General features: G+C 39.6%; 1 protein-coding gene and 1 non-coding gene across 4 annotated transcripts in view; one reads left to right on the top strand and one right to left on the bottom strand.

Annotated features, from left to right (window-relative positions):
- Positions 1-922: 922 nt before the first annotated feature.
- Trnaa-agc lies at positions 923-994 on the bottom strand. Its single transcript has one exon. It is a non-coding gene; the product is annotated as a tRNA-Ala (tRNA).
- Positions 995-6,274: 5,280 nt separating this feature from the next.
- LOC5565277 (protein apterous) overlaps positions 6,275-12,766 on the top strand; it is a 237,238-nt gene continuing 230,746 nt past the window's right edge. For 2 of the 3 annotated variants that reach the window (XM_021845800.1, XM_021845798.1), the window contains exon 1: positions 6,398-7,833. In XM_021845800.1, coding sequence (XP_021701492.1) covers positions 7,795-7,833 — 39 coding nt within the window. In that variant the 5' untranslated portion in view covers positions 6,398-7,794. Of the gene's footprint in view, positions 6,312-6,397; positions 7,834-12,766 lie in introns of those variants that run through there. The other variant, XM_021845799.1, reaches the window with a different exon arrangement.

Raw genomic sequence — 12,766 nt, 5'->3', positions numbered from 1 at the left:
ATTGGCCCTGAGCCGGCTATTCCAATTTCGAAGTGCTGGGTGAAGCTTCAGATAAACTCTTGGGCGGCAACTCAGCACAAGCAATATTGGAATAGTTTGGAGTCATGTCGTCAAACAAAATTGTACATTACTGAGCCATCTCCAAGGGTGGCAAAGTTTTTAACCAATCTGTCAAAGCAGAATTGCAGTCTCTTGGCCAGAGCGTTGACAGGCCACTGCCGACTCAACTATCACATGGCAAATATTCAGCGTGCTGACTCATTTGTGTGTGATAGTTGTGACTCCGATTATGGAACTTCGTATCACCTGATATGTAATTGTCCAGTTTTTGCGCAAATGCGATTCCAATTACTTGGTAAACACTTATTAAGTGAAACTGAATACAGAAGCCTAAATCTTCAGGACATCCTGTTATTCTTAACCCGCTGTGGTAATGAGCTATAGGCTCTCTTTACGCTCATGCGTTTTGCAGTGCCCTTTTTAGGGCGCTGTTCGAACCCATTGTGGTATGGAGCTACATGCTCTCATTTCGCTTATGCGATTTTCCCTCTTCAAGGGACCCCACTCCTATTTCCTCCCATCTTTCCCTTCCCTTTCCTCTCCCATCGGGTAGATGATGAAATAGGCTCAAATATGGCGATGGCACAAATCTCCCAACTGGTGGGGAACGTGCCTTTGGAGCCGGCCTTCTGATACCTGATACGTCTTTCCTTATGGCTGATACACAGGCAGTCTGCTAACCAAACCAGCAAGCCTCTCTGTCATAAAAATTTTCCCCCCTTCACCCTTCCCGCATGAACTGGCGTAGATTACACTTATATTAAGCTGTTCGGTAATCCAATCCGCATGGTTATTAGATTAATTAACTCATTACGCGTGGTAATAATGGACAAATTATGGGTGAAATTATGAAAAAAATCCACGGCTCGGCTGGGATTTGAACCCAGGACTCTTGTATGCTAGACGAGCACTTTACCAACTAAGCTACCGAGCCACTTGGTGACCCACCAACTGAGTTGGTTACAAGTTTAGAATTCAAATCCCTACAGACCACGCGGACCCATTTCATAACCAATATCCATCCATCTCATGTTCCTACACACGCGGAACGAGCGAGTGCGATTTATTTAGTGTTGAAACTGTTTCCCTTTCGTACCTACAGTAGGGATTTGAATTCTAAACTTGTAACCAACTCAGTTATTGGGTCACCAAGTGGCTCGGTAGGTTAGTTGGTAAAGCGCTCGTCTAGCATACAAGAGTCCTGGGTTCAAATCCCAGCCGAGCACGTGGATTTTTTTTCATAATTTCACCCATAATTTGTCCATCTTTACCACGCGTAATGAGATAATTAATTTTTGTAGACGTAGTGGTATATACGGTCTACCGTGAGAGCCAGTTGAATGCATTATCAACAATCCTTCCCCTTCCCCTCGTTGGTCTGCATTCTGACGTGGCAGGCGTCATTGTTGCCTCAAAATAGAAGATCACCAGCACTTATACACTGAGGGTGTCTGTGAGTTCCAAGCAGTCATCTGGTTGGTTCCTTGTGTAAGTGCAGCTGATCTGGTGATACTGAAATAGCAACCACGGGCGGCCAATCAAGCTCAAGCTCAAGCTAAAGCTGAAGGTTTCATGCGGAGAGCCGGGCTTAACAGTCGTGGCACGATTTTCACGAGATCTGTACAATTTATTTGCTTCGTCGACGACATTATAAGGAGAAAATTTGAAACGGGAGCAGATTTGTTAATTCGCCTGAAACGCGAAGCAACAAGAGTCGGGTTAATGGTGAATACATCGAAAACAAAGTACATGCTGGTAGGCGGGACTGAGCGCGATAGTGCCTGCCTAGGAAGCAGTGTTACGATAGACGAGGATACTTTAGAGGTGGTGGACGAGTTCGTCTACCTCGGATCCTTATTGACGGCTTGCAACAATGTTAGTCGGGGAATACAAAGGCGAATCATCAGAGGAAATCGTGCCTACTATAGGATCCAGAAGAAATTGACGACAATAAATAAAAACTACTAATTGAACTTTAACACTTCAATTTTTGCAAAAAAATAAAATACTTAAATCACTAGAAAGGCGAGCAAATACCTTTAAACTCTTGCTATATGTGTTGCTTATCTTGACAGATATGCCTATTTCGTCTGCAACTTACAGACAATAAATAAATATATAAATAAAAAGTCCTCTGGAGGAGGCGGAGTGCGAGGAGATGGAACAGCTTTGCTGGTCTCAAGAAACACGTAAGTTCTATCAGAAGCGCAACGCAACGGCTTCGTGCCGCAAGCCGAGATGTGCAGGGATAAGGATGGGAGCATTTTGACGGACGAGCGTGAGGTGATCGAAAGGGGGAAGCAGCACTTCGACGAGCACCTGAAAGGCGCTGAAAGCACAGGCAATGAAGGACGGGATAACGGAGGAAATGCCTTCGTCAGCCCCAACTTTGAGGGAGGTTAAGGATGCCATTCTCACAGCTTAAGAACAATAAAGCTGCTGGTAAGGATGGTATCGGAGCTGAACTCATAAAGATGGGTCTGGAGTGGCTGGCCATTTGTCTACACCGACTGATATGCACAGTCTGGGAAAAAGAACAGCTACCGGAGGAGTGGAAAGAATATGGCCCATCTACAAGAAGGGCGACAAGTTAGATTGTGAGAACTTCCGATCGATCACCATTCTAAACGCGGCCTACAATGTATTATACCAGATCATATTCCGTCGTCTGACACTGTACGGCAAATCCTCCAAAAATGTCGTGAATACCAGGTCCCAACGCATCACCTCTTCATAGATTTCAAGGCGGTATCGACCGCGTAGTGCTATGGAAAATCATGGACGAAAACAGCTTTCCTGGGAAGCTTACGAGACTGATAAGAGCAATGCACACTGGGCCAGGAGCAGAATTTAGCCAGACAAAACCTCTAGCGCTTTAGGAGTGTATTTTTTCGGGTTGGTGTCAAAGGAGACTTATTTTGAATTTGTTTGTTCTTCAATTTGATGATAAAAGTTAGTTGGAAATTTCGCCGCATAGGTGGCGCTGCGATGCAAACTTTTTTGTTTTGCGTCCTAGAGCTTTCGCGTCTTCGGCAATGTTTTAGAAGGTGTAAAAATACGACAAGTTATCGAAGACACCAAAGTTCTAGGACTTCAAATAACAAAGTTATGGTAAAAAATGTGTAAATCACTTAAATTTTAAGTTTTTTCTACTTTTAACGTCAAAATCGTAAAATGTTTCATTTTAAAAACCATACATCGCTTAATTTCGATAACATGCATGTACTGTATGAAAAAATATCTTAATTTTATATAAAAATTTGATTTTTTGAACAAATTATTGTAAAAATATCATAATTTTTAATATAACTATACTCAAAAAGATGCAAGTTTTTACAAAAACTTATCAATGTTCCGAAGTACGCTATATTTCATCTACCAAATGTCAAAATTTACCAGATGTATATTTTGATATATTTGAGATATCTAAATTCAAAATAATTATCTCTTTCATATAAATATGATATATATGAGATATCTAAATTCAAAATAATCACCTTTTCATATAAATAGAATAGACTTATTATTAATTTCATCATTATACTACAAGATTTTTGACACATTGCGTTAGTTAAGATTTGTTAATCCAATACTTTTATTTTGATACTTGTGATTTGTGAATTGTGATTTATGTCAGAGAGAACTGTCTCGACACGGTCATAACAGGATGTAAAAACATAAATTATAGCAGACCACAGCATAGTTCTAATTAGACAGTTTCTGGAGATGACAAAAGAGCCACACAACAATATGAAAATATCTAGATACTGAAACACTTGACTAATAAAAACAATTTGATTAATAAATCTTGACTGACGCAATGTGTCAACAATCTTGTAGTACAATGATAAAATTAATAATAAGTCTATTCTATTCATATGAAAAGGTGGTTATTTTGAGTTTAGATATCTCAAATATATCAAAATATACATCTGGCAAACTTTGACATTTGGTAGATGAAATATAGCATATTTCGGAACAATGATAAGTTTTTGCAAAAACTTGCAACTTTTTGAGTAAGGTTATATTAAAAATTATGATATTGTTACAACAATTTGTTCAAAAAATCATATATTTATATAAAAATAAGATATTTTTTCATGCAGTACATGCATGCTATCGTAATTAAGCGATGTATGGTTTTTAAAATGAAACATTTTACGATTTTGACGTTAAAAGTAGAAAAAACGTAAAATTTAAGTGATTTACACATTTTTTACCATAACTTTGTTATTTGAAGTCCTAGAACTTTGGTGTCTTCGACAACTTATCGTATTTTTACACGTTCTAAAACATTGCCGAAGACGCGAAAGCTCTAGGACGCAAAACAAAAAAGTTTGCATCGCAGTGCCACCTATGCGGCGATATTTCCAACTAACTTTTATCATCAAATTCAAGAACAAACAAATTCAAAATAAGTCTTCTTTGACACCAACCCGAAAAAATGCACTCCTAAAACGCAAGAGGTTCTGTCTGGATAAATTCTGCTCCTGGCCCAGTGTGCAATGATGGAAAGTGTGAAAAATTGTGTGAAGGTTTCAGGAGAACATTCCAGTTCGTTTGGATCCCGCCGGGGACTACGAAAAAGTGAGGGACTTACGTGCCTGTTATTCAATATTGCGCTAGAAGGTGTTATGTAGAGAGCTGGGCTTAACAGCGGAAGTACGATTTTCACGAGATCCAGTCAATTTGTTTGCGTCGCGGATGATATGGACATTGTCGGCCGAACATTTGAAAAGGTGGCAGACCTGTACACCCGTCTGAAACGCGAGGCAGCAAAAGTTGGACTGGTGGTGAATGACGTGAAATACGGAGGCGCATCATCAGTGGAAATCGGGCTTACTATGGCCTCCACAAGAAGCTGCGGTCAAAAAAAAAATGTATAATGCACAAAACGCTCACAAGGCCGGTAGTCTTCTACGGGCATGAAACGTGGACGATGCTCGAGGAGGACTTGCAAGCACTTGGAGTCTTCGAAAGTCGGGTGCCTAGGATGATCTTTGGCGGTGTGCAGGAAAACGGTGTGTGGCGGCGAAGGATGAATCACGATCTCGCCCAACTCTACGGCAAACCCAGTATCCAGAAGGTGGCCAAAGCTGGAAGGATACGATGGGCAGGGCATGTTGCAAGAATGCCGGACAGCAACCCTTTAAAGATGGTGTTCGCCTCAGATCTGGTTGGTACAAGAAGGCGTGGAGCGCAGCGAGCTAGGTTAATTTAACGCGGTCATGAATTGCACAGTAGAAAGGTGCAGCGAAAAGTATAACTGAGAAATTAAGAAGCTACAGTTGCATTTCAATCAACAAATCATCTCGCACATTCATACCTTTATAATAATTTCGAAGCGCAAAACACTCCATCTGAAAACAAAGCAGATTTTTCCCCCTCAAAAGAGCAGAAATCCAAACAAAACGCACAAACTGTGTGCATTAATCTCCCATAAAGCAAAACGGAACGTGTGAGGAGAGAAAAACATCGAAACGCCACTGTCGAGCCCGAAATCTGACAGCAGAAGCTGTGAAGCTGCTGCAATAAATAAAAAATAAAGAAAAAAATCACATTGTGCCAATGCCAACCAGCAAACAAACGTTCGCCACTCTTTGGGGGGTGGGTGGCAGTAGGTAGGCGGAACACGAAGAGAGAGTGGACAATAAAAACGGAAAATTCATTCATGCTATTGTGTGGTTATGTTTGGGTGCTCATAAATTTCGATTTTTTTCCTTCTCTTCTTGCAAAAGCGGATTGCACAGAAGGAGCATCATCATTTGTTGGGCGCGCGTGTGTGAGAGAAAATGAGCATGAGTGTAGCCGACAAGGGGTATCCTACTGGCACAGCTGGTTTGAGGGAAACTGGTTTCTGGGATTATTGCGAGAGGATTTGTTGGGATTGTGGTGGTAGTTGACAGCGGGTTTCTGTTGGTGAGAGAGGTCGTTACGTCTTTCGTGTGCATTTGATAATGCGGTAAATATGGAGTAGGGATACGCCCCTTGCGAAGGCTCCGCCCATTGCTTGTCGATTGGTGATTGGGGTATGCTACTCTCACAGATCTGATTATCTTTTGTTTGCACGCATACACTGATGGATTCAGTGGATGAGATGTTCGATCAATGAATGTGTGTGTAATTTAGTGTTCAGCTTGAGTTGTGAGACCGGTGTTTGCTCTCTGGACCGCTTCCCGTGTCGTTCGGTGATGATTTTCCCGCAGTTGTATCGCGCTCTTCAAACAGTCGAAAGCGTCAAACGCATGCGTGTAGGTTCTCGCTCTCTCTCGGCGTGTAAAAAAGCTTAGGGTGCCGTGCGGTGTCGAACACAGAGTGCGGAGTGCGTAAGGGCGCTGCCATAGTAAACGCGTCGAGCGACGCGTCCGCGTGTGCGAGCCCGCAAAGCAGAATATCAACAACAGGAAATCCTTTGATCGCATCGCGTTCGCGGACGCAGACGCGTTACTATGGCCTCACCGTAAGAGTTTTCGCTCCAGAGGATGCTGCTTACGGCGAGGAGCATCTAGGAAATTTTCCGAAAGATTTTCTTGGGGGAAAACTCTGCAAAGGATTTTCTCTGCCTATTACAGCGTTGAATGTGCGTGTGTGTTTGTTTTGTGAAAATTGCGTTCGCGAGTTCGCTCAATCGGTTTATTACTGCGATGCATAATCGATAGTTTTCGAGGGTTCTAGTGAGTCCTCAAGTGCAGTTTTTCAAAGAATTGACAAACCTTTCGACCTTTTCCTGAGACAGGGCGTAAGAGTGAAAGTGATCGCTGTAGACTGTGGCGGAATGCATCGGCATAGCAGCTACGAAGAAATCTGCAGACCGGAGAAACAGTGACAAGACGAAAAATCGATAAGTGACCGGTTTCTACGGGAAAGAACGTCGCATCTTTGGACAAATGACAGGCCTGCCAAGGTAGTTCTTGAAAATTGCCCGTTATCTGGAATCGGTTTCGAGTGTCACCGGGACTAAATCGATCACCACGAGAGCGTGGAACGAAACCGGCTGCTGCTGGCTCTTGCTACATCGGGTGTGCATTTCTCTTCTTTTCGGTGTGCTTTAATTTCTTTCCTTAAAACAATCGAGATAAGCAATCTCCCTCCGGAGACGAGTACGGCGACGGGGCCTTCCTAGGGTTATATCTTGGGACAGGCAATTCGACAAGGTGGGATCGGAAAGTGATACGCTACTTCTGCTGCTGCGATCTACTGTACCGTGGAGGAGTTATCGATACAACTTCATCTCATCGTTCGGCTCGCTAGCGACGTTCTCCAGCCCTAGATCCATCCATCAAACCTTCGACGGTTATGGACAAGACCGAGTTTGTGCATTGACAGTTTCAGTGAACCATAGTTTTATGTGGTGGGCAAATAGAGATCACTTTGGTGGAGAACCCTGTGCGATGTTATCTGCTTCGAAACTGTAGTGCAGTGCGACGGGTTTCATTCATAGAAATCACGTTGATCCGCTGTTGGCCAGAAGAGACCAGTGAAAGTATCCACTGGCACAGAATTTCATACCAAGTGCGAAAATAGAAGTCCAAGTGCTTTGTGACCAACGGTCAAATTCAGTGTGTAAGGAAGTGATATTGGCGTTTTGGTTTCGCCCCGTTACAGTTTTGTGATCGCAAGTGCAGTGTAAAAAAAGAAACGGTGACGTTGCATTCGACGGAACACGGGGTACCCGGTGCGAGGACCCCGCTGGGAGTAGTACCGGTCAACATCAACCTGCCACCGACGACTCACATGGGAGTTTGCACAGAGGAGCGCCCTGTAATGCATTGGGTGAGTGCTTTTGGTTTGCCAGTTAAAACCCGACGGCGTATTTGATTTACATGGTTCAGGCGGGCTGATTTATCTATGTTTTGTATGAAATAAAAATCTCATTTCAAAATATTTTTAAAGAGCACTAACGGTGTAATATTGGATACTACACAAAGCAGATCGAAGGTTGTTGTTCCTTAACTTTATTTGTTGAATTCTTGGGCATTAGATGCCTATCCTTACGTCCCATCAAAATGTGGTCTTGGGCAAAGTTGTAGCTGGGAAGATTTCACATGAGAAGAGATTGTTCACTTTTCCATAGATTATTATAACGATCAGTTAGTGGACTGAACACAAAAGGTTTGCCTTTTTCATAGTAACATCCATATAAACTTCAAATGGCGTGTGCATAACCAAATTTCTTCAAAAACACATCTATTTTTGGGAGAATGATTTTCATCATAATTAACACCGTTTAACCATAGAGGAGCAAAAATTTCCAAATTTTCGTCACTCTAGGGGGCATACAATATAATTGTGCCCGTCATACAATTTCTGTCAAAGTATTATAGGTGTATGCTACAGTCACTGCTAAAATAAAGTCTCACGTTCATGTAAACGAGCAAATTTGTCAAACTCATTTTACAATACAGGACATTTCCGCTGCTTAAGTGTATGTACTTCATAGTTAATTAATTATCCTAATGCTCAGAAATTTTTTTTTTTATACTTTTTGATTTTCATAAGCCGGACAATCCACATAAGATATTTCAAAGTTGAGTACCGAACGTTTCTCTCACTTAGCAATACTTTACTGGAGTAACAAAAAGGTAGATTGGGGTACCTTGTACCTTTCAATGCTGCCCTAATTACTTAACCTGACAGATACGCGTATTTCGACTACCAGCCTTCTTTAGTGTCAGTTACTCGTATCCACTGACTGAATAGTTGAAATAGTGGTGTTCTACAGAATTATTGATAGGAATCTCACACATATTATGACATAATTTCAATATAAAACTTTTAAATAATCGGACGAAGTTTTCATAGAGTCTTGACGAAGATTTTGATCTATACTGATCGCAGTTATTGCAGAATCTCGTACAGATTTGTTAGAAAATTTTATGACAGGGTTTTGTGGATCTAGCACTAAATTGCATTTCGGTTTCCGATCATTTATTACCACTGCTGTTTCTATACGTTAAAAAAAACATTGGAAGTAGTGCGCAGTTTAGGTTATCTGATGATTAATGCAGCGCACTACTTCCGATAAAATGTTTAACATATAGTAACCACAGCAGAAGTACATTATTTGACCATCGACTTCAAATTAGTGATAGCGCCACATTATCAATAGTAACAGCACTATTATATTTTGTTTCTCCAAAAAATATTGTGGACAGATTCCCTTTGAATTTGCAAAAATGTTATATTTTTTCATAAAAAGTCATTGAAAATCCGTACCGTGAGTAAAACATATCTTTTCTGCCATTTTTTATTGAAGCTTCTAGAGGATATTTTGGCAAAATATATTTCAAAAAATTTCTTGATATATTTCAGTATTTCTTGAAAATATAACATGCCTTCATTGTTTGCACAATTTCTTTGCACTACTTTGACAAAGTTTTCGTATGATTCAGGCGAAAATATTCGATAAATTATTGATAATTGAAGGAGTTAAAAGAGCATACTGTGCAGTTGCGTGTTGTTTTAGTCAACAAAATATGATTAAAGAGAATTCATTTTGAAAAAAAAGATCAGCAATGCTTAAAATAACATTTCCAAGAGTATGCATTTCAATGCTTTTTTACAAATGTTTTGGGCAGTTTAAACAGTGATTTTTTCAATTTTATCTCTGGAAATGTAAACAGTAATTTCCTCATTAATTTATCTGCAACACTTTAAGTTTCTTGTCTATATATCAGCTCTTCTTTAAGACAGTTTTCGTTTAAAAGATATATGAAACATGCTGTATGCATTCTTGGCGAATTCTTACCAATAACTCAATGAACATTTTTTTTAGTATAACTTGATCTCTATCACGAAACTTTTTGAGAAATAACATGGACAATTTTAACAGAAGCCGCACTAAACTTTCTAAAGAAATATTTTTGTGAAATGTTTAACGTTAATTGGTACAATATGAAAAAGAGCTTTGACCAAGGGGCGCTCAAATGAGGCCACGCTATGGCTCTGAATTATCGATTTGCATGTAAACATGAAAAACCCATTTCAAGACTTTTTGCACCATTTGTTTGGAGAGGAATCACTGAGCGCTGTGGACCGATTTTGGCGTCCACCATTTCTTTAAAGTTAGTGGAAGACGAGGTAAAAGCACCGGCCGAGATAACGAGGACCACCTTCAGTTTTGCATGAAAAAGTCATTTTTCTTGAAAGTTTGTGTAGTACTCTGCTTGTGCACAAGATTCCTGACATTCCGGAGCATTTTTACTGATATTTTCCTTAATTTTACACCAATACAGTGGAGATTCGCTCGTTGGGGGTCCGCTACATGGAATGACTCGATGGTTGGATGTTCGCTGGTTGGAAAATATTCCAAATAAAAAGCACTGAAATGTCACCATAAAATGTCAAATTGACTTTGACGTCTGAGTACCGTCGCATTGAAGACTCCATATATAGAACAAATGCGTATGTATATGTGCGTTTCGTGACGGTTTGCTCTCCAGATGCGTTAGTTTGCAGCATTTTCACCAGCTGTCAGTCGTTCCAACTAACGGGTCGGATTCGCTAGATGGAAGGCAGTCGTGTTCCAAATAGCGAATCCCCGCTGTATGTTATCCTGTTGTGTACTTTGCTGTTCTCAATGGCATGAAATCTTAAAAGCCTTGTGAAGATCGTTTAATTTAAGTTCTAATAAGCAATTTACAAAAATAAATGTTTCAAAATTTAGATTTAATAACGTAGAAATAATAAGACATCATACTTCTTAAAATCACAATAAGCTTATGTATTTTTAGAAAAATGGGTACAAAAATCGTGATGGTCAATTCCACCCCGTAGATGAGCTGTTTCACCCCGTCGTTAAAAATAATCATAACGAGAATCACTTCTTCAAGCCTGAAAAATTTACAAATACTTCACCTGTGATACTTTTTTAATCGTGCCTAAGTTTGAAGCTGCATTGAAAAAGAATTTATTTCTCCTTGGTTTTGTCATATGAAGTAAATTGCCTAGGTGGATGGTCTTATCTCGTCTTCCCCTTATTGTAACGCTATATGTATTTGATTATGGTACGATCGCTCTTTCGAAACGTTAAAATTACTTTTTAAATGTTTGATGTCTCGCCTAATCAGATTTTCTCTAAACTTCAAGGTGCTTAAGACACTCACGCGGAACTGAAAAGCTGACGAAGAGGCGTTTTTCTGAATAAATTCACAATATTATACTTATTCCAGTAGTTGTCTTGTGATTTAGTCCGCTATTTCCAACAATCTTCGTGTTTTACTGATAAAGTTTCTTTTTAAATTTGAGGCTGAAAATTAATAATCACAATTTTAATATGCCAATACAAAGCAATGAAGTGGAAAACTCTCCTTTACTCGATGTTCCGTGCATCGATATCGAGTTAGAGAAACATAGTAAAAGTTGGTTTTCATGGCTACCTCGATGGTCTCTTGGATAGCAGTTGCACAGGTTTTGTATTCTGTAAGTCGATTCAACCCCTAACTCGATGGTCCTTTCCTGGGAGGGAGAAACCGATACGATGTTCGTCAAAGTGAGCCAAGATTCTGCTGTCACGAAATGTCACAATGAGCCGGGATCTTAAACAATGGGCAAACATGATAGAAGCGCGTAATTGATCAAAAAATATTTTTGCATTTCAATTCTAAAATATTCAATGTCACGATAACAATCTTTATTCTGATTGAGCACAAAGTACTGCATTACGCATCTTTTTACATTTTCCAATAAAAATGAAAATTGAATGCATGGAAAACTATGGTCCTTTTTCCATATTTTTCCGGAGAGATCGAAGGTACACAACAAAAGAAAACTGGCGATTTTCATTGAGTTTGCCTTGATTGTCGTTGGCAAGCTGAAGATAACTACAACAGACTGAAAAAAAAACATTGCTTAATATTTCGTGTGTAGTATCTGTGTCTCCCTTCAATATCGAGTTATGGAAAGAACTCAACAAACTTGATGAATGACAAATGACAGACAAATGATTTTGAACGGAAGAACGTATACGTATTAAAAATAGAACGAATCTAATTAAAAAATGTTTGAACCTTTCATATCTCTTACCTTTATTAAAACTTTCAAGATCTGTGTTGGTAGACTCACACTCAAATCTCAATCGTTGAGTTCTCTCATGAGAGCAAACTCATTTGAGATCCGCTTCGTAAAACTCACGCATGACTCCTAAAATATTTAGTAAAATTATGTTTTTATTTAATGACACGAAAGAGCATGTTACTACATCTACTTTAACAATTTTTCAAACTTTAATTTAAAAATTGGGTCCATAAATGAACTTTGATACTTTCGATCATGGTTGACGTTCGCTGCGGTAACAAAAATACCACAGGGGTTTTAGTTTTAACACTAGGGTTGTTCCTATCTGACATTTCGGAAGGGAGACGAAAAACAAAATACACCCAAAAATTAAGTTTAAGCCAAAGGGTATTGAAAAATCTTGTTATATTTCTAACATAAAAACAAAGAATAAGTGTTTTGCGCAAAACAACTGTGGAAATACTAGCCAATGAGCGAAACGGATGAGCCAACTCAGTCACATCTACTTTTGCAATTTTTCCCGCTCAAATAACTAATACATAATATTTAAACATTAATTTAAAAATTGGGTCCATTCAGATGTATCAAGGTTCATTCTTGATACTTTCGATCATGTTTGACGTTAGTTTTAACACTGGGGTTGCTTCTATCTGAAATTTCAGAAGGGACACGAAAAACAAAATTCACCCAA

Source organism: Aedes aegypti, chromosome 2, assembly GCF_002204515.2.
Source record: "Aedes aegypti strain LVP_AGWG chromosome 2, AaegL5.0 Primary Assembly, whole genome shotgun sequence".
Classification (NCBI taxonomy): Eukaryota; Metazoa; Arthropoda; class Insecta; order Diptera; family Culicidae; genus Aedes; species Aedes aegypti.
Note: the sequence above shows the minus strand (reverse complement) of the source record. Positions and strands in the feature narration are given on the sequence as shown.